The 22,672-nt window shown below is 37.9% G+C and overlaps 1 protein-coding gene across 7 annotated transcripts in view; it reads left to right on the top strand.

Annotated features, from left to right (window-relative positions):
* The window catches only part of TASP1 (taspase, threonine aspartase, 1), a 231,256-nt gene that overhangs the window by 66,816 nt on the left and 141,768 nt on the right, over positions 1-22,672 (top strand). For all 7 annotated transcript variants that reach the window (XR_001360978.1, XR_001360977.1, XM_014535031.1 and 4 more), the window contains exons 7-8: positions 3,871-3,950; positions 15,131-15,237. Coding sequence is in view for 5 of the 7 variants with exons in the window: in XM_014535031.1 (XP_014390517.1) it covers positions 3,871-3,950; positions 15,131-15,237 (187 nt within the window). In the remaining 2 variants the exon portion in view is untranslated. The remainder of the gene's footprint in view (positions 1-3,870; positions 3,951-15,130; positions 15,238-22,672) is intronic.

The raw sequence follows: 22,672 nt of genomic DNA, 5'->3' as shown, positions 1-22,672 counted from the left end.
GTAGATAGGAGACTCGGTGGAATCCTCTTTTCTTTTCATTAGCTGGAAAATGGAGATTTAGAAAGCTTAGAAACTTGACCCAACTGAAAAGAAGTAAGAATTGGTGGACCTTGAAAATGACTTCAGGTTTTCTCACCACACAGAATATAGTCAAACACTGCTGCAATTAAATATTTTACCCCCTGTTCTCCCTGCGTGATCTACAATAATAATCTGCTTTGTGTTGATATTTACTGCGGTGTTGCTGACAATTACCTGAAAGAGCATTTGGGGTGCTATACTGGGCTGGAAAAAGTTTAGCTAAATCAGAAAGCAGGTCTAATTAAGCAAGCTTATTCTATATATATAAAAGGCTAAGTTGACTCGAGCATGCACGATACCTATAAAGCTCTCACTGGCGCCAATTGCACACGTGTGTTTCAATCTGTCTTTGTCGATCGTGAATTTAGTTGACACTTCTATTATAGAGAAAGGGCAAATAGTGATATTAAAATGTTTCTTCTAATTAATTTCCTTTCAGTGTGCATGGATTTGTGCACCAGGCCACTAGTGTACTGGTATTAATAATTGATGAAATAGGTTGATGATCCATTTAGTTCATAACACTATTCTCTAAAATGTATGTTTGAAAATTTCTGTAATACATTTTTAAAAAGGTTAAATTCTTATTTTTTAATTTGTTGTGTTATTTCCAAATATAGCAGGTTCTTCTTTATTTGTACTTTGTGTCTATAAGCTTTACTTAATAGCTACTAATTTGTCTGCCATCAATTTTGTATATTTGTGATGAACAAAGAAGTGATAGATAAAATAATAAATAGAAATCAGTTTTTAAATCCAAAGCAGCAGCTATCATTTTCTCCTATATCTTTTTCATCTAATAAAGAATTTGATTATTGGGGTCTAGGAGCATTCTTAAGAGTTTTCTGAATCACTAAGTTACACAATTTTAGATTCTTGGTTCTTTGCAAATGGGTGGTTCTCATCCATAAGATTGTAAGTCTCATCACTGTTTGCCCAGGTAGCCCTTCTTGGGACCTTTGGCTGTGTTAGGCTTGCAGTAGCACCTACAGCTCAGCTTCCTGAAGGTGTTAATCATTCCACCTCAGGGCTGGCCTCCCTAGAGTGCTATTGCTTTTTGTTTTAATTCACTTTAGACTTGTCTTAATGTAAGTTAAGATGGATATAACAGAAGAAAAATGTTGTCCTTCAGGGAATTTTGACACCATAATTTATTTTTAATATCTCGTCAATGTTTATTTAGTGCTTACTGTGCTTTAGGTACTATTTTAAATGCTTGGGATTATCAAAGAAAACACAAAGATTCCCATTCTTATGAAGCTTATAGTTTATTTAGGGAAGACAGGAATAGACTATATAATATGTAAATTATAAAGTATATGGTATGGTATAAGGTGGAAAAAAGAAAAAATGTAAAAACAATGAGGGATTGGGAGTATTGGATAGGGGAGTGCAGTGTGTTGGGGTGCAGTTTTAAGTAGGTTTTGTCAAGCACAGACAGTGGAGCAGATGAGGGAAATCGGCCTTTGGGAGAGCCTGATAGAGAGTAGTTAGGATGAAGGCCCTGAGGCAGAAGCCCCCATGGCATGTTTGAGTTTTACAAGAGGCTGGAGTAAAATTAGCAAGGGGGCAACAGGAATAAGAGATAAGGTGAGGGGCATCAAGGATCAGATCACTTGGGAGAATTTGTAGATTCTTGTGAAAACTCCAGTTTTTACACTCGAGTGCTCATGAAAGGTTTTGCAGTTTTTGAGAAGAGGAATGTCATTATCTGACGTGCTTTACAAGGATGTCAGTGGCTGGTGAGAATATACTGGGGTGGGAGCAGAGCAAGGCAAGTATGAAAATAGTGAGGCCTTTGCAACAATCCAGGTAGCAGGTGATGGTTGCTTAGAGCAAGGTGTTAGTAGTGGAGGTGGTGAGAAGTGGTCAGATTTTGGGTGAATTGTAAAGGTAGTGTTCAGTAGGTTTTTTTTTTTTAAACTTGATTGAGGTGAAACTTTTCTAAAAGCTTTCTCTTTGGATAGTCAGAAGACAGATAAATTTGAATTGGTACTGCATTTAATGTTCTGGAAAGTCTTTGTTTTTTTGACATGTATAGTTTCTTTTTGGCAAAAGCTAATGTAGCTTTACAGGATCTTTTAGTGATTTCAGAAGCAGTTATTCCATTTTGTGTGATGATGAGCTATTAGACAAGTAATTTTTATAGTAATTTAAGGTCTGATATTCAGTATTCTTATTAATAAGATGGCATCCAAATATTCACCTTCCTGTGAATATTGTAAAATACCCAAATTTACTTACAAACTTGCATAGCAGACAATGGCAGATGGATTTTATTTAGAATCAAGTCTATGAATGACTAAGAAATGAAAGATAAAACTAAGAATATTTTGTAAAATGCCATTGATTCCAGATACTGGGATTGAACCCAAAATGATCAATGGGCCTACTGAGAATACTAGATTCAGCTCCAAATATCTGTCCTGATCATTTAGTTTATTACTTCAGCATCTCTTTTACATCTTTGCGTGAAGATAAGTCATTTCTTATATCCAAATTCTGTTTCTAGAAGAAGGAAGTACTAAAAATGCTGTCAAGACAGCTCAACTCACATCCAAGTTCCTATTTCAGTTATTCTTCCATTTGAACTCTATGTGGCAGCTTTTCTTTGCAGTTTCTTTGCAGTGTTTTTCATCTGATACGAGAATTAGAGAAACTGTTTTATATTTTCAGAATCCTTTAGAATTTTTTTTTTAAAGTGGGAGTTTGAAGAGGTAAAGTTGTTTATTCCAGTTGGCCCTTCCTCTTCTCTTTTTTCAGTGCCCCCTCCATCCCCACCTTTACGTACATTGGAAAACAATTATTGGGCTTAACCGTTTAGTTTTTCATTGGAACCATTTGGGTATGTTTCTGAGTGTCTACTTAGATTTTGTTTTGCCAGTCTGTCACCGATCTTCTTACTAACAATCAAATCTAAAGACTTCAATATGTATTGCTTTGAGTTTTTAGTGTTGGAATGATTAGAAGAATAGAAACAAAAAATAAGGAACAGCAAACTAATGAGTAGGCACTTGTTCAAGGAATCCATTACTAGCTGGCTGAGATCTTTAAGGAGTTGGCTATGGAAGGAGATGAAGTGACTGATTATAATGGTAACTGCTTGCTATTATGTGTTAGAAAATGGGGTGGTTAATTATCCTGCATGCTATTTGAAACCTTTGAAAATAAGTCTTTTAGAGCTGGCTAACAGTATTCCTTTATTTACTTTCTTATGTTCAAATGTGCAGTTTGAGGCTTAAAAATTACTTTTGGGACATCATAGTACTTTATTTCCCACAGTAAAAATGATCCTGAGGGTCAGGTATATATTTTTGTTGCATCAAGGAATGTAAGCACATCTCATTGTTTTAGGGCATTTCTAGATGTATCCACTCATTTTGAGTTATGCCAGGTGTAGTATTAGGTAAGAATACCATATCTGAAGACATTCACGTAAACTTTGACTCTTAATCAGATTAAATAGATCTTGTGATGTCAACTGAGAACCATGTTGATCCAAGATACTGGTAAATCTTAATATTTTCCATTGGGAAATCAACTACTTATTTTGGGTTTTACTTACTAGTTACTACAAATGAAATGATAACATTTCTAATTGTAAAATTTCTCTAAATTGGGAAAAATTTTAAAGACTTTTTTTGGGCATATAGCCATATTTTTATTTTAAAGAAGTCTAGAATTATATCTATATGCAAAACTTTTCAGTTGCCTTACTATATTACTTAATTGAATATGTAGAGAAGATGACACTGGGAATTTTTAAAAGAATAATTTTTCTGTTGTTAGCTTTTTAGTTGGAGAAGGAGCCTACAGATGGGCAGTAGATCATGGAATACCTTCTTGCCCTCCTAACATCATGACCACAAGTGAGTAAAAACTTTTCAAAATTAAGCTATATTAGCATATATACCTGAGAGTGTTTATTGCTTTTGACCCAGATAGTACTGATATTTAAGGAAGAAAGCTTGTATGTTGAAAAATTTTAGTTAAAAGACACATAGAAAATTATTTGCTTTTAAGCTATGTTTATATTCCTGAGGTCCCTGCGTTGCATCTTTTTAAAAACAAACAAAAACCTTTTATTTATTTTTAGAGAGAGAGGAAGGGAGAAGGAGAGAGAAAGAGAAACATTGATGTGAGAGCAGAACATCGATCGGCTGCCTCCTGCACGCCCCCTATCCAGGATCTAGCCTGTGACCTGGGCATGTACCCTGACCGGAATCGAACCAACAAACTTTTGGTGCATGGGACAATGCCCAACCAACTGAGCCACACTGGCCTGGGCCCTGCATTGCTTTCTCATGTCTTTATAGAAGTATTGCTAAAAGGATTTCTTTTAGGTTACTTAAAATAATTACTAACAGTAAAACCATAATACCACCCCCTCAGAGAGTGAGAAGAAAACAGATCATCATTTAGCTGTCCCTGAGTTGAGGAAGGCCTTTCTACGTACCAAGTGTAAGAGAAGGAAAAACAAAAGTGACTGTGGGAGTTAAGACTGAAAAAAACACTTACCATAAATATGACAAAAGGATACATATTCTTAATCTATGAAAAGGTTTACCTTGCCCTAACCGGTTTGGCTCAGTGGCTAGAGCGTCGGCCTGTGGACTGAAGGGTCCCAGGTTTGATTCCAGTCAAGGGCATGTACCTTGGTTGTGGGCATATCCCCAGTAGGGGGTGTGCAGAAGGCAGCTGATCGATGTTTCTCTCTCATTGATGTTTCTAACTCTATCCCTCTCCCTTCCTCTCTGTAAAAAATCAATAAAATATATTTTTTTTAAAAAAGGTTTACCTAAATTAAGAACCACACAAAAACATGTAATACCCCAGTAGAAAAATGCTCAAAAGTCATAAGTAGGTAATTTAACTAATAGGGAAATTTATATCAAAATTAGTACATGTTAAATTTGTTCTCTTAATTTGTGAGAGTTAAAAAATATTACATTATTACTGGTAGATGTGTGGTGAACTGAACATCATATATTATAGCTACAAATGTGAATTGGCAGAAATTTTGGAGGATAGCTAAATAGTATAGATCAAGAGCCTTAAACATATTCTGATTCTAGGAACTTGTCATTAGAGATACTAAGGTTTATATAGAAGGGTGCAATGCTCCAACTAACTGAGCCACACCGGCCAGGGTTATTTTGTTTTTCTTGGAGACACCTCACCTGGCACCTTAAAGTCTAGAGTGGATGCTTACTGGGCCTGCTGTGTATTTGTCATTGCTGGTCTTCACCTCACCATCATTTGGGGTTTCCTTTTCCTCTCTCCAAAATCACATTATCTGTTTCCTGAATCAATCAATTTATCTATCTATCTATCTATCTATCTATCTATCTAGTTTTAAAATTATTTTGCTTCTGCATTTAGTATGTGCAAGACTAGAAATAATTTTCTCTTAGGCTTTTGAAGAAATTATTTTTATTTTAAAATTTTCAGTCTTGCTGTTCAGTCCTTTGGCATTTTGATTCCCAGTTTTTTGTGGTGTATTCTTTCTCTTTGGAAGTAAGCTCTTAATTCCCACATTCTTATTAACACAGTGAAGCATCTTGGGATGGGTATTTTTTATTCAGCATTCTGGGTACTCATTTTGTACTTTCAGTGTGGAGATTCGTATGCTTCAGTTTTGGAGAAATTAAAAAAATAGTATACTAATCTCTTCCCCTATCGTTCCATTTTCTTTTTCTAATTTCTATAAATTAAATGGTGGATTTTGCTCCAATCCCTTGTTTCTTTTTCAAAAATTGATTAATTTTTTTTTAAATTTCTTTTTTGTCCTGTCTTGGAAGTTTCTTTAATTTTATCTCCTAAGTTTTTAAATTGTGATGAATTTATAATTTTGGTTTCCATAGTTTTTGTTGTTGTTAATCCTCACCTGAGGATATTTTTTCCATTGACTTTTAGGAAGAGTGGAAAGGAGGGAAGGAGGGAGAGAGGGGGAGAGGGAGAAAGGGAGGGAGAGAAACATAGATATGAGACACATTGATTGGTTGCCTTCCTCATGCGCCTTGACAAGGCCAGGGATCGAACCTGCAATTCAGGTATGTGCCCTTGACTGGGAGTTGAACCCATGAGCATTTGGGTGTGGGGGGTAATGCTCTAACCATTTAGCAACACTGGTTAGGACTGGTTTTCATAGTTTTAATTTCTAGAGATTCTTCTGTGATGAATACTTTTAAAAGTAATGTCCTGTTCTCGGTTCACGAACTTAATATGTATTTTGGCTTATCTCTTAGGATATAATTCTTTAAATTTTGTTCTTACCTGCTGTTTCTCTTTTTGCTGTCTTATTTTTTGTTTCAGACCCCAATACATGTTAGCCAATTTCGTCAACCATACAGTGACACTCTGCTGTTTTCATACTCATGAGTGTGGCACTTAAAAGCCATTTGGAAGCTTTGTTTGTGAGGACAGGTCTGGGTGACCTCATGGGGGATGGTGTGATCATGCTTTTTTTGTTGAGGGAATTCCCAGTTGTTCCCCCAACAAAACCAAATGTCTATATGTTTTTCTTTTGTACTAGTTAGAGAGAAATCTTCCCAGCTCTGGCAGGGCAATAGCCAGTATTCTGGTTTAGATCAAGGGAAGGGGCTAAAGGTCTTACCTCTTTTTATTTTTTTCCAGACTTTTTATATAAATCCCAGTTTTAAGCAGAACCCTCATACCTGCCCCCAGGATGTACTTGATGTCCACTTATTTGGGGCCCTCTGGTCCAGCCTTTCCAGCGTTAACCTCATGTTTCCTGCAAGCAGGAGGAGGGGATTAGGCATTTACCTGTTCCTTATTGATAGCTTCTGCCAGTTTCCCTGTTTTCAGTTTCAACCTGGCTTTCAGAGATAACAGGTGCTCTCTGTTTGGAGCTCTTCTGATGGTTTTTGGTCAGAAATTATTTACTTTGGAAGAAATTAGTTTGATTGGTAATGTCTTGGCTACTAGTCATCGGGGTTTGTCTTCCTCTACTCAGTTACTGTGTATTCATTCATTTGCTTTCTGCATTCTAGCATTAGGTTGGTATTACCCTCCTCATTATTATCATCCCAGTGTGTGTCAGTCTTTTGTCTCTTTAAATTTCTTTTTGGTAAGGTTTTAGTAGAGTGGAGATGAACTTGCTCATGTGCTCAGCCAGTTTTAATTATTTTGTACTTCTTATTAATTCAGAACATTTATATAAAAAGGTGTTATAAAACAGTTATTACTAGATAGTTTGCAGATGACAAAATATTTTGACTATACATTAGTATTTTGTGCTTATAACAAGGAATATATATATGTATACACACACACATATTGCTAATAGATTTCTTGTGACTTACATAAGCAACTAACAAGAAATGTTCTCTGAATAAATAAGGTATTTGAAAGTTAAGTGATATATTCATCTATTTTTGGAAAAAAGAATAGTATTGACCTATGGTGCATTTAGGAGTAGAAATTATGCTCTTCCATTGCTTTCAGAATCATGTCAGCCATCCTTGGCCTCCAAAATCAGCCAACACGATTTTTGAGCTTAGCTCCTTATTGCTGAGCAGCCATGTGCTCCCAAATTCGTCAGAATTATTCCACTGAGGTGGAGGCCACCATCAACTGCCTGGTCTACATGCATCTGCAGGCCTTCTACACCTACCTCTCTCTGGGCTTCTGTTTTGACCATGAGGATGTGGCTCTGAAGAGCCTGGGCCACTTTTCTGCCAGTTGGTTTGGTGGAGGAGAATTGGGAGGGCGCCTATTGTCTCTTGATGCAAAACAAGTGTGGTGGCTGCGTCCTCTTCCATGATGTACAGAAACCTCCCTAAATGTGTGGGGCAGGACACCATGGAAGCTGCCAAGGTCCTACAGAGGAACCTGAACCAGACCCTTTTGGATCTGAATGCCCTAGGTTCTACCCACAGTTTTCATTATCTGAAAAATCTTTATTTTTGCCTTTAATTTAAAATATATTTTTTGTTGAATGTAGTCTTCTAGGTTGGCAGGAGTTTTCTTTTGTACTTTTATTATTATTTTTTTATTGTGGGAAAATATACATAACTTAAAATTTACTAGTTTTAACAGTTTTAATTCATTGGTACTGAGCACATTCACAGTGTTGCATAACCATCATGGATTTCCACAACAATTTCATCCCAAACAGAAATTTTGTACCTGTCAAACAATTACTCATTTTCCTTTTTTTGTGAGCCCCTAGTGACCTCTAGTCTATTTTTTCCTCTCTGAATTTGTCTATTTTAGGGGCCTCCCATAAGTGGAATCATACTGTTACTGGCATTGGGGTTCTTGGGTTCCCCAAGATAGAAATCGAGAGGAAATCCCAGAGAAATTCCCAATCAGATTTTATTAAGCTTATGCCCAAGCACAAGGGAGATAGCACAGAGGAAAGGAAGGTCTTCTGAACTGGCTCGTGGGGGTTGGGGGAGGACTGGCTCTGCCTGGCTTGCTTTTATATGCTGGGGACAAAGTGGGCTTGTGCGAAAAGGCGGCTGTTTTGAAAAAAACAGAATTTTCCATTTCAGTGTTGGTTGACTTCCTTTTCCACCTACATTAGGTAGGGCCGTGGTTGGAAAACTGCGGCTCGCGAGCTACATGCAGCTCTTTGGCCCCTTGTGGCTCTTCCTAAGCCTTAGGAGTACCCTAATTAAGTTAATAACAGTGTACCTACCTATATAGTTTAAGTTTAAAAAATTTGGCTCTCAAAAGAAATTTCAATCGTTCTGTTGATGTTTGGCTCTGTTGACTAATGAGTTTGCCGACCACTGAGGTAGGGCAGTCTGCTTTATTCAGGCTACCAATTTAAATGTTAATCTCACCCTCATCAAACACACCTTTACAGACATATCTACAATAATATTTGACCAAATATCTGGGTACCTGCTGCCCACTCAAGTTGATAGGAAATTAACCATTACACTTTGATTTGTATGAATTCTGTTGAATTGTCTTAAAGTTCACTAATCTTTTCTTCATCAGTGTCTAATATTAATCTTATGTAATGATTTTAAAAATATAAAATATTTATAGCTTTTCCACTTCTTTTTTAAATTAAATCTTTATTGTTCAGATTACATTTGTTCCTCTTTTTTTCCCCCCATAACTCCCCTCCTCATCAGATTATTTATTCACTTGGTTCTTAGATTCACTTGTTGATAGATGCATGTTTGTTGTTCACAATTTGTATCTTTACCTTTTTCTTCTTCCTCTTCTTAAAGGATACCTTTCAGCATTTCGTATAATACTGGTTTAGTGGTGATGAACTCCTTTAGCTTTTCCTTATCTGTGAAGCTCTTTATCTGACCTTCAATTCTGAATGATAGCTTTGCTGGATAAAGTAATCTTGGTTGTAGGTTCTTGGTATTCATCACTTTGAATATTTCTTGCCATTCCCTTCTGGCCTGCAAAGTTTCTGTTGAGAAATCAGCTGACAGTCGTATGGGTATTCCCTTGTAGGTAATTGAGTCTCTTTCTCTTGCTGCTTTTAAGATTCTCTCTTTGTCTTTTGCTCTTGGCATTTTAATTATGATGTGTCTTGGTGTGGTCCTCTTTGGATTCCTTTTGTTTGGGGTTCTCTGCGCTTCTTGGACCTGTAAGTCCATTTCTTTCACCAGGTGGGGGAAGTTTTCTGCCATTATTTCTTCAAATAGGTTTTCAATATCTTGCTGTCTCTCATCTTCTGGCACCCCTATTATTCTGATGTTGGTACGCTTGAAGCTGTCCCAGAGGCTCCTTACACTATCTTCGTATTTTCGGATTCTTTTTTCATTTTGCTTTTCCGGTTGGGTGTTTTTTGCTTCTTCGCATTTCAAATCTTTGACTTGATTCTTGCGCTCCTCTGGTCTGCTATTGGGTGTCTGTATAATATTCTTTATTTCAGTCCGTGTATGCTTAATTTCTAGTTGGTTCTTTATCATAGCATCGAGGGTCTCATTAGTTTTCGTGACTCTCTCCTCAAGTTTATTGACAGCTTCTAGCACATTTTTGCAAGCCCTCAAAATTGCGATTTTTAGCTCTATATCCTCCATTTCTGTCATGTTTTTTTGTCTCCGCATTTTTTATGCTTTCTTGGTGCACCCCCTAGTGGTCTTTGTGCGCAGTCTTGTTCTAGTTGAGCCTTGATTGTTGTAGTTAATACTAGAGGGATTTGACCACCAGGCCGACTGGCTGTGTGAATCAGCTGTGTCTGCCGCGGAAAACTTCTGTCCTCTGGGGAGGTGCTAATCTAGCCTTTGCCTGCGGCGATCTGGCAAATGGCTCTGCGCAGGGCTTGGGCGGGGCGGGCTCAACAGGGCGGGCGGAGGGAGCCGTTATGGTGCCCTCAGTCCTGTTCCCAGAGGCTCTGCTTCTCAGAACCCCCGGAACCGCTGCAAACCTCGGAGGGAAAGCTGCCTTCCAACTGATGCCAGACACTCCCGCTTCTCCCGTTTGGGTCCGAGTCCCCAGCGATTCGCCCGTATCTGGAGCTCAGAGTCTGAGACTCCCCCCTGACCGAAAACGACAACCGCGCTCTCAGCCACCAGCCCGCTTTGCGCGCGCACCTCCGCACCTGAGTTTTTTCCACACTGCGCCTCCTCTGAGCCTCGGTGTGCTGTTATTTTTCCTTCTAGTTGAAGAGTCTCTCCTCAGCCAGCCTTCCTGTGGTTCTGGGTGATGTCCGTTCCGTCTTTTAGTTGTATTTTTGAAGTGGTTGTTTGCGGCAGCAATCTCCGGTGTTTACCTATGCCGCCATCTTGGTTTCTTTTTTTCATAAAGTTCCACTTTTAAAAAATAATTTCTATCTATCTTTTGAATTTCCCATGTCTTCACTCATTATACTCATTGTTAACATATTTGTTATTGTTATTTTAAAATCCTTGACTACTAATTCTAAAATCTAGGTCATCTGGGTCAATTTATTTTTTTTTAAATTAAATTTGTTGGGGTGACATTGGTCAACATGAACATATAGGTTTCAGGTGTGGGTTTCTATGTTATAAGATCTGTACATTGTACCTTGTGTCCACCACCCAAAGTCAAATCTCCTGTAGGTCAATTTCCATTGATAGGTTTTTTTTTCCCCCCTCTTGACTCTGGATCACATCTTCCTGTTTAGTTGCAAATCTTATAATTGTTCATATTGCAACTCAAGCATTGTGGATGATACATTTTAGAGACTACGGATTTGTTATCTTCCTTTGAATGATGTTGAGTTTTATCCTAGCATGTAATTAAATTATTTGCAGATAACCTTGATGTTGTCACAGCCTGGTTTTAGGCTTTGTTAAACTGAGTCTATTTTAGTTTTGTTCTTAATCCTAGACTTGTTTTCTTTTTTCTTTCAAAGCTTTTATTTATTTTACCCTTATTTTAAAAATTTATCTTTATTGTTGAAAGTATTACATATATCCCCCTTATTTTCCCCATTGGCCCCCTCTACCATCTCCCCCCCCGACTCCCCACAACCCATCCCCTAGGCCTTCACCACATTATTGTCTGTGTCCATGGGTATTTATTTATTTATTCCTAAGATATATGTATAGGCCTTTCTGGGGTTTCCATGGAAAGTCTCAAACTTTAAACTTTGTCTCTCCTACGGTGAGCATTTACCAAAACTCTGTCAGCATTTTTGCTGTTGTTTTCCTCACTCTACTCTAGAGAACCCTGTAGCCATTTTCCATTATTTTATCTTCACCTCTGAAATTCTGATCTGTATGTATAAAAGCCTAAGTGACTATTCGGTCAACCAGTCGCTATGATACTCACTGACCACCAGGGGGCAGACACTCAATGCAGGAGGTGCCCCCTTGTGGTCAGTGGGCTCCCACAGCCAACCTCCCGCAGTCCCTCCCCTCGGCCGGCCAGCCCCAGTCGGCCTGATCGGGAATGGGCGAGACAGGAGCCCCATCCATGCATGAATTTGTGCACCAGACCTCTAGTTAAATGTATAATAGACCTTTTTACATTATCTACCCTGTTTCTTAATCTTCTGTGTTTTTCATCATTATATCTTTTTAGGCACATTCTGGATAACTTTTTTCTCCTCAGGCTTTTAATTCACCAATTTCTTTTTTTATATCCTGTCAACTACCAAGCACATACATTGAGGTTTTAAATTTGGTTATCTGCTTTTTTATTTCTAGAAGTTCTATTTTTTAACTTCTATTTTTTAAGAATCTGTAATTTAATTTACTTTATATTATGAAATATAGATGTATTCATGTATTTTGTTTACTCTTTGATCATTATAAGGACACTTGTTTTATATTGTGCCTGATAATTCCATTATATGTGGTACACATTGGCATTTTTTCTTCTTATTATTCATGGTGCCTCATTTCCATGGCTGCTGATTATCTTTGACTATATGGTTATTATTGCCCTTAAATAATTATTTGTGTAGACTCACCCATGGCCTAGGACGGTGATGGCGAACCTATGACATGCGAACTCATTTTTTTGGTTGATTTTTCTTTGTTAAATGGCTATATATAAAATAAATATCAAAAATATAAGTCTTTGTTTTACTATGGTTGCAAATATCAAAAAATTTCTATATGTGACACGGGACCAGAGTTAAGTTAGAGTTTTTCAAAATGCTGACACGCCGAGCTCAAAAGGTTCGCCATCACTGGCCTAGGATGAAGGTGTCTTTTTTCTAGATGTTATTTTTTGCTTTTACTTTTGCCAAGTGTGTGTGCACTGTGAATGGAAAAAACACTATTTTTTCCTCTTTTACTTGCTACTGTCACACTCACAACTCCCTATATCACTTCTGACATAACATGTGGGGGTTTTCTACACCAACCAATTCTCTGTACCATCCGGGTTTCCTGCAATTCAATTTAATTCTGACATTAACTGGAGTTAGTACAAACCCCACAGGTTAAGGGCTCAGTCCCATAAGATTGCACTTCCCCTTTAGATGCCAATCGCAAGCCCGGGTTGTCACCTGTGCTTCCAACTGACTGGCTATATGTTAGAAGTTCCCATGGCCCCCTTTTTGGGGTTTGATTAATTTGCTAGAGTGGCTCAGAAAACTCTGGAAAATAGTTTACTTACTAGATTACCAGTTTATTACAAAGCATATTGGAGGATATGAATGAACTGCCAGAATTAGAGATAGATACATACGACAAGGTCTGGAAGGGTCCTGAGTGCAGGACCTTCTGTCCTTGTGGAGTTGGCGTGTACACCTTCCCAACACATAGATGTATTCAGTCACCTAGAAGCTCTCCAGGCTTTGTCCTTGAGGGATTTTTATGGAGGTTTCATCGTGTAGGCATGATTGTTCATTAACTCAATAGCCAGTCCCTATCTCCTTCCCCGAGGATGGGATAAGGCTGGATGAAAGTTCCAAGCTTTTAATCATGGCTTTGTCTTTCTGGTGACCCATCCCCATCCTGAAGCTATTCAGAAGCCCACCAAGAGTTGCCTCATCAGACCAAAAGACATATCCTCCTGGAAATTCCAAGAGAGTTAGGAACTTTCAGGAACTGGGGTCAAAGACCCAATGTTAGGATAAAAGGTGATCATAGTGCTCTTATCACCTAGGAAATTATGAAGGTTTTAAGAGCTCTGTGCCAGGAATCAGGACAAAGACCATATATTTTCTATTTCACACACTATTAATCAGAATCTACTTAAACTTAGTTAAAAGTTTATTATTCCCTGACCTACCCAAGTCACATGTTTCCAAATCTATACAAAGGACCCAGTCAACCCAAAATTTCTTTCCAATATTCTCCATCCCCCTTTTCTCTCTCCTCTTTCTACTCCCCCCCCCCCCCCCCATGCCATAATTTAAGACAGTCTTGCTTGAATGTACTTGGTATTGGGATAGAGAGTAAGTGCAGAGTTGCATAGTTCTGGACAACCCTAGCAGTGTGTTAGCCCTTCCAATCCCCAGTTTCCCACACTTGGAAGTTCCTCCACTTTTAGTAGTGAGAGAACTCCCACTTTTAATGGGCTCTGGGCTTGATTTACATCTCTCCTTGATGCCATTATCAGAAAATGTTGGTAATATCTTCATTGTTATAGTCTACTTTGTAATTTCCCATTTATCAGTTGAATCTAATTGGCTGTTTATATCTATTTTACATTTTTAATTATCATTATTTTTTTTTTGCTTTTGGAAGCTCTATTTGGTTCTTCTTAAGTCTTCCTGATCACTTTATCATCTTTTGTTCCTTAGTTATATTCTCAGTATCATCCCTTTCTTTCCATGAGCATAAACATGTTTTATAGTCTGTATTTGATTATTTCAGTATCTGAGGTCTTTGTAGGTTTAAATTGAATTATGCTTGCTGATATTTGGCAAAGTTTTATTCTTGATGGTTTATTTCTCATGTGTTTTGTGAATTATTTTAAATTATGGGCTCATGTTAATTGAAACGTAGGAATTCTCTGAAGTGTGGTAAGTTAAGGTTTTTTTTTCCAGGGAGTATTTGCATTTGAATTTTAGGGGTTGTTGAGGCACTAGCACATTGAGATAATTTTTGAGGTGTTTTTTTTTTTAAATTTTAGGTCACTAAAATGAATTCTTCTCTAAACCTATCTGAAAGCCCTTGGTCATGAATTATCTAGAGAGACTTTTCCTCCCTTACATATACATCTAAGGCTGAGACTTGCAAGTTTCCTGTTTCTTTGCATATGGTGGCCTTTTCTGATTTTACCTTTTACTGGGCATAGCACCTTTTGGGATTTGTTTCTTTTTTGTGTGGATAATCTCCAATATGTTTCCTTGAGCTGCATTGTCCCCAGGTTTCATCTCTTGTCCTTTATGCACAGAGACCTTCAAAACCAAAGTGGGTGGTGGTATGCATTGGCAGATACCTCTGGGTAGCATATACTACTATATACCCTCAGGACTTGTGTCTCTGGATTTGACTTTTTTCTTCTTTAACCTAAGGGTATTTGTCTTATTTTCCTACCACTTTAGCATGCATTGAAAAGACTCTTTTAACCTTTTATCCAACATCCTTAAGGATTTGTCCTGAGAAGGCTCTACAGGATATGGCATCTGCCTCATTGCCCTAATATTTATCAAATGTCATTTTTAATGTTTCTTTTATAGGATTCAGTTTAGCTGCATTTAAAAGAAACAAGAGGAAACTAGAGCTGGCAGAAAGGGTGGAAACAGATTTCATTCAACTAAAGAAAAGAAGACAATCAAATGAAAAGGTCAGGAGATATTTGAAATATTAATTATTAATGTATCATAATGATATATTTAATTTGCATTTAGATATATAAGCTTTAAAGTAGTATGATCCAGTAAAAATATTATGCATGCCACATACATCCTTTTAAATTTTCCAATAGTTACATTAAAAAAGTAAAAATAGGCAGGTGGAATGAATTTTAATAATTTATTTAAACCAGTGAATCCAAAATATCACTTAAAAATGTAACCAATGAAAAAATTATTAGTGAGCTATTAACCTTTTTTTTTTAAGTCTTCCAAGCTGGTGTGTATTTTACTCTTCTAGCACATCTTAATTATGACACTGAATTTTCATTGTAAATATTTGGTCTGTATTTGTATTTCATAATTGAAATACACTGTTGAAAAAGTAGTTTACATAACAAGTTATTCCAAACACACTTAAAACTTTCCCATAATATAACTGAGTATATTTTAAAATTAAAATTAATTAAAATTTAATAAAATTAAAAATTCAGTATCTTATTTGCCCTTACTGCATTTTAAGTGTTCAATAGCTATATGTGGCTGATGGCTACTGATTTGGGCCTTGCAGCTTTAGATAGTGACTCTTAACATGGCTGTTCGGGGGGTAGAGTATGTTACAAAGAAATGTATATATTGGGTTCATGTAGGGTTTTGTATACATTCTAATTGCAGGTTTCTGTTTCTCATTGTTACACATTCTTTGTTTGCATTTCATGCATTTGTGTACCATCATGAGTCCATGTGTGGCATTTCTTAGGTGTTTGGAAGTTGAAAACCACAACATTCTTGGTCAGTCTATGGCTGGGGGGTTCATTAGCACATAGTTCGTGATGGGTGTCATTTGATGTGCTTTGGCATCTTATTAATACTGGTTCATGCTTTCTGTCATAGTTTTATGTGATTTACACACACACACACACACACACACACACACACACACACATATGCATAATAAATTCTCTTTCATAGTGACAGATGTTTTCCCAGTGTATTTCCACATTGGACAATTAATACAAAATTTGGTTCAAATCTTTTTATTTTTTTTGCTAGAGAAAAGTAGGAATTTAGGAGGAAAATGAACGTTTTAATAAGTAGATCTTGGTGAAAGTGGATAACAGTGTGGTTCTATTTCTTGTTTTTGTTGCATCCCCTGTGCTGTCCGAGTGAGAAAATTTAGGACTTTTGTTCTTTTAAAAACGTGTGATAAAATTTGCATACAATGAGCAATTTAATCATTTCTAGAAATGTATACACCCATATAACCCATGCACCTATCAAGCTAGTAGAAAATTCTGGTTCCTCTATACTTCTTCTCAGCCAATCATAACTTGCCTACTTCTATTCTTGTCTCCCCTTTCAAAGCATTCTCCACACGTGGATGAGATAACATTGCATCTCTTCTTTTAACTCCTCGATGGCTACTCATTATAGTGTGATACGGAGTAGCTTAGATGTCAGAGATGGAAGTAAGTCTCAAAGAACAAGTTCTTCAGCTAGAATGATTGATAGAGATCTCTCTGAGGGTGTGTAACATTTGAGGTGACATCTGAAAAATATGAAGTGAGCTTATGCAGAGTCAGTGGAATAGTGTTCCAAGCAGAATGAACTGCATGTGCAGTGGCCCTGGTGGGGATTTGGCATGTTAGAGGAATGGGGAAGAGGGTCAGTGTGCCTAAAGCAGGGTAGGCAGGGGCGAGTGGTGAGATGAAGCTGGAGAGGAAGATATGTGCTAGCTCCTTTAAAATCCAGTAGATCATGGCAAGGTAGATATCAGCTGGGAGATGATGACAACTTGTACTCTGGGCAAAGGGGATGGAGATGGAAAGAGGTGAATATATCTAAGGTATATTTTGAGAGTTCCTGGAAAGACAGGAATTATTGATGCCTTAGATATTGGTAAGGAAGAGAGAGAAATTAAAACTTTTAGCTTTAGCAGTTGAGTGTTGTCATTTACTAGCGTGAGGAGGGCTGGGGAAGGTATGGCTTCATAATGATAGAGTGGGAAGTGGAAATCAAGAACTTTCTTAGCCCATATCCTCTTAATGGACTTGGAATACCAGTGCTTTCCATTTTCACCATAAAATATGTTACCTGATGTCAGCAGTACCCTAAATACCCAAGCTAATAGACCATCTTTTAGTGTGCCATGTTTCTTTACTCCTTCCAATTGAATTATATGTCATCTAGGGCCTGATTATGCTCATTATTTTTATCATTGTAATTGCATAACTCATTGTCTCATATACACCAATGAATATTGAGTTTAAAATAGTTATTTTTTTTAAAACTAAGAGAGTTGTTTGTTTGAAAACTAACTTGAAAAAATAGAGTTGGTTTATAAAGAAAATGCTATAGAATTAAATATGAGCAAGCCAGCTGTAAAAGGTTGAAAAAAGTCATAAAAATCTAGAGGCATTCTGCATTCAGAATGCATGTTAGTGTCCTTATATGCTTGTTCTATGTTAGATAAAATGAAACTTGAAATCATAGGACAATTCAGTGTGTTGTAGATTATACAAGAAAGATGACATGGAACATTTATTTGTGGGCCCGCATTCAAAGAAAAGACTTTAGTCTCATATGAAAAGATTAACTAATGAATGAACCTTTGTGTTTTAAATAAAATAAAATATTTAAGGAATGTGGGTGTTTTTTTTTTTATTCCCTGCTTCACCCAGAGAATTTTCAACTTTTAAAAATTTCAACCAGTCACTCATCATACTGTTTAAGAGGATTTTCCATAAAACACTTGAAGTGGCATGAGGAAAGATTAATTATTGAGTTTGGTATATGGGTCTGAAGCTTATGCAAAGGTCAGGAGAGAGATTCCCATTTGGAAATTATTGGCATCGAAAGGAATATAAATATATGTGGCTGGATGAACTCACTTTTGAGTGAGAGTAGATAGAGTTCTGAAAACTGAACCTTAGGCCAGTTCAACATGTACTAGTGGGAGAAACTAGCAAAGGAGAAAGAAGAGATAGCCAGTGAGGAAGAGATACAAACAGGAGAGTGTCTACTAGGAAGCCAAGAGAGGAGTGTTTCAGTCAGTCAACACCTGGTTCAAATGCTGCTGAGAAAACAGCGAAGAGGACAGAGAACTGGCCATTGACTTTAGCACCTCAGACTGTGGGCCTGGATAAGGAGTTTCTATGACAGAGTGGATTGTAGAACAGTGTGGGCTGGGTTGGTCAGGGAGAAGAAGGATAGCGATAGCTCTTTTGAGAATTTTTGACGTGGAGAGGAGAGAGAGAGAGAGAGAGAGAGAGAGAGAGAGAGAGGGAGAGAGAGAGAGAGAGAGAGAAAGGAGAGAGAGAGAGAGAGAGAGAAAGAAGAGAGAGAAAGGAGTCAAGAGTTCAGACCATTGCCAATTACTTCTGTGAATTCAGTGAATAATTATACATGTAGAGTTTCACTTTTCTTACTTTGGAATGGATTTAGTGATATTCTGCTCTCTAGCAGGGCTGTTATAAGGAGCAACAATGATAAGGATGTTCAAAGGCTTGGTGGCTGTCATTGCCTTAGCCAGACACAATAGTCTTTGCTATTGTAGCCTTCATTTTTAATGTCACTCAGCCTAAAAGAAAGAAAATTTCTGCCTAGTTATTTACACTGGGTGGAATCTTGTAATGGAGAAAGAGAGTGGTAAGGGAGGTAGGTAGAGGTGGGTTGAAAGGTTAAATTCAGGCATGATTCAAATGGAATTGTTGGTGGCTAAACAGTACCAGGTGTTAGACCGGTGGAGTCAGACTGGATCTTGGTTCAGCAACCTCGGTACTTGAGTTCTGGCTAAGAAAGAATTCAGATCCCAAACTCAAACTATAAGAGAAAATTTATTTAGAAAGTCACAGAGTTAGAAGAAGTGAGTGGGAGAAGAAATGGCCGCAGGAAACAAGTTACAGAAGCAAAAGAAGGGCCCTTGGAGCTTAGGAGAGAGGAAGGTAAAGGTAACACACCTGGGGGTGGGAAGAAGAGGAAAAGGAGAAAGGCAAGCTCATGCTCTCAAGAGTGATTGTCCCACTGGGTCCTCCAGTCTTGAGGGTTTGTATCTGGAAGTCTCAGGGGAGAATCCCAACAGAATATTCATCAGCTTTCTAGGTGTTTCCTTTCAGAGTTGTGGTCTCCACTGCTTGGTCAGCACAAGGTAACTGGGTCATTAGTCAATGCACCTGGGCCTGAGGTCAGCCATGGCATCGCTTGTCTGGTTTTGCTACTTTTCTGGGCCTGGAGCTGAAACACAGCTGAGGCCTAGATGTTATCCCTCAGGGTTAATGCTTAAGGGAGTGGTTTGTGCAAGGGACCAAATGGGAGTCCCATGAGGACACTCTTTGAACTCTTGTTCCTCCTCTCAGGGATGAAAAGGTCATGGGATGGTCCAGACCAGCGGTCGCCAACCTTTCGCACCTCATGGACCCCCAGTGGCCCGTGGACTACTGATTGGCGACTGCTAGTCCAAACTGTATGACCAGCGATATGCTAGGGGAGGAAAGGTCACCCTGGGGGTGAGGTCTTCGTTTTCCCAGTTTTGCCCCTTGCTGGGTACCTGCGGCTTTTCATCCTGGTGGCCTCCTCTACCTGGCCCATCATCCTTGTTCTGCTCATGTCTGTCTAACTGCCTACCACAGAGTATTTCAGATATCTGAAGTGAAAGAAAAACATTTTTTATATTCAGAATAAGTGAACTGTAATGCATATAAAACTATGTGTGTGACATTGGCCTACAAAAATAACTGGGGCCTAGCCTCTGCCTTTAGGGAAGGGTGCTGGCCAGAGGCGCTGCTTTATAGTGTGTATGTTACCTTGGCAGGTCTTGTCTCATAGTGAAGATAATAAAACAGGCTCCCAGAAAGAAACTCTGCCTGATATGAACCACTTGGGCAAAAATAGAGACATGGCAGGAAAGGACAAATAGCTGTTTTCTACATCAACCTGTATTTAGTTTATTTCTCCCTGGCCTGTCTGTGTAGTTCCAGTATAGTTTTGGTTAGCCAGCATTGACTAAGTCTGGTACTACTGTTTGTTGTGGCTACATAAAAGAAGCTGTGAGTTGGATATGAAAATATAATAAAAAGAATACAGTGTTTGGTAACTTTCCTAATGTTCAAATTTTATTAGTGTTGAAGGAGATAAATACTGTCTTGAAAGGAGTATACAGTAGAATAAGTCAATATTTTAAATTTTTGTTGCATTTTTATTTCTTTTTCTTTAAAAAAGTAATTGTTTGGACATCATAGTGGTACTAACAGAAATAAAAAATAATGCAAGGAAACTATTTAATCAGCTTACTACCTCAATAAATTAGAGTGCTTTTGTTTTTCTTCGTCCGTGACATTGACATTTACATTTGACTTAAAGTAAGGATGGTTAATCCATTGAATGCTTTTAGCTGCAAACAGAATAAAACCTGACTGGCTTAGGAAATGCACATTTGCCCCCCTACTTCCTGGCCCTCCACCACACAATAGAAAGTTTGGTGGTGGGTTGGTTGCCGGCATTAGTTTAGATGTCCAATGATTCTAGGACCAACATATCTGGGATTCTCTTGGGCCTTTCTCTTATGCCTTTTGCTTTATGGATATGATATGGCTCCTTAACTTTTAGATGTCACATTTGCATTCTGGGTGAGAAGGAGAGAGTGGAGGGTGGGAGTGGGGAAACTAGTTAGTGCCAGATGGATCTGTCACTTTTTGTCTGTGATGCAAGTTTTTCAGAATCTCCCTCAGTAGGCTTCTCCTTATTTTTGGAGAGGGAGTGGAAAAGGGGCACAATTCTATCACATGCATATTCCTGGCTGCAAGGGAACCTAGGAAATGGAGTGGATTGTTCTAAGTACTATCTCATAGTCATGGCTTGCTGCTGGACACATAAAATGTTTTGTTGTTAAAAGAAGAGGGGGGGGGGGGGGGGGGGGGGGAGGAGGAGGAGAGAGATTATTAGGTAGGCAATTTGTAGTGTGTAGCATAAATGGAAACATTTTCCTTCATCTCCCTCCCCACAATTATTATGTCTCTTGTTACTACAAACCTATACTGGGTTAAGCAGCTAATGCAAATATAAATCAAATGAAAACACATTTTGTCTTGACTTTTAGGATATATGGATTTAAGACATAATATTAAAAAATGAGGAATAGAAATATTTTGCAATTGTCTGTTCTTAGTCATTAGCATCTCTGTTTCATCGATACTTATTTTTTTGTGACTGGAAGACATGCCGGAGAAGGAAAAGATTACTATGTCACTGTACTATTGTGTACTATAAAAATAGTATCTGTTTGCTCGCCCTGCTCTGGGCAGACCCAACTCCTTTGGATTTTTCTTTTACCCCGTGGTTTCCCCTATGGTGTACAAGCAGTTCATACTTTGCATGGTGGTGTCGGACCATAAAGTGGCTGGACAAGCTGCAACTGTGCAAAGGGTCTTTATTTAAAAAATTTAAATTCTTTATTGCTGAAAGTATTACATATGTCTCCTTTCCCCCCTGTAGCGCAAAGGATCTTAATGGCCCAAAATTACACTGTCCCATGACTTTTATTTGGTCAAAACATTAAAAACTCTTACTGTTGGTTATAAATGCATAGAGAAACAAACAGAAATAAGTAGGGAAAACAATTATTTATTTAGTACACTAATTTAAAGCCTTAGAAGTGTTAAGAATTAAAGTGTTTCACTTCTGTTATCAAGAGTAATTTGAACGGTACTTGCTTTCTTGTCATATAAGTTACGATATAGAGTGAGCATTTTTTTATGTCATGGGGAATTCTAAAAGTCCTTTTTAATTTTGAATCATTTTATCCTTTGTACTTTCCATGTTGTAAAATACCTTCCAGAGTTTACTTAATGTCAGGTTTTTGGCCAGTGCCTCTTCCTCTGGGACCTCTTCATTTTTTTTGGTCACAACTACATTTCTTATTTATGTTGGTATGTTTGTCTTCACTAAGTTCCTGTGACTGTTGGTCTAGAGTCTCTTAAATGGTAGCATGTTGAACATTCCCATGGCCAGGCATTTCTTCTTTAACTTCATATATTTCTTTTCTTTTTTCCCTCTTTTTTTTTCTTTATTGATTAAGGTATTACATATGTATCCTTATCCCCTCATTGCCCCCTGACCCCCCACTCATGCCCTCACCCCCATGGTGTCTGTGTCCATTGGTTAGGCTTATATCCATGCATACAAGTCCTTTGGTTGATCTCTTCCTCTTACCCCCACCCTCTTCTACCTTCTCTCTGAGGTTTGATGATCTGATCGATGCTTCTCTGTCTCTGGATCTGTTTTTTGTTCATCAGTTTAGGTTGTTCATTATATTCCACAAATGAGTGAGATCATGTGATATTTATCTTTCTCTGACTGGCTTATTTCACTTAGCATAATGCTCTCCAGTTCCATCCATGCTGTTGCAAATGGTAAGAATTCCTTCTTTTTTAT

This window comes from Myotis brandtii, unplaced genomic scaffold (assembly GCF_000412655.1).
Source record: "Myotis brandtii unplaced genomic scaffold, ASM41265v1 scaffold137, whole genome shotgun sequence".
NCBI lineage: Eukaryota > Metazoa > Chordata > Mammalia > Chiroptera > Vespertilionidae > Myotis > Myotis brandtii.
Note: the sequence above shows the minus strand (reverse complement) of the source record. Positions and strands in the feature narration are given on the sequence as shown.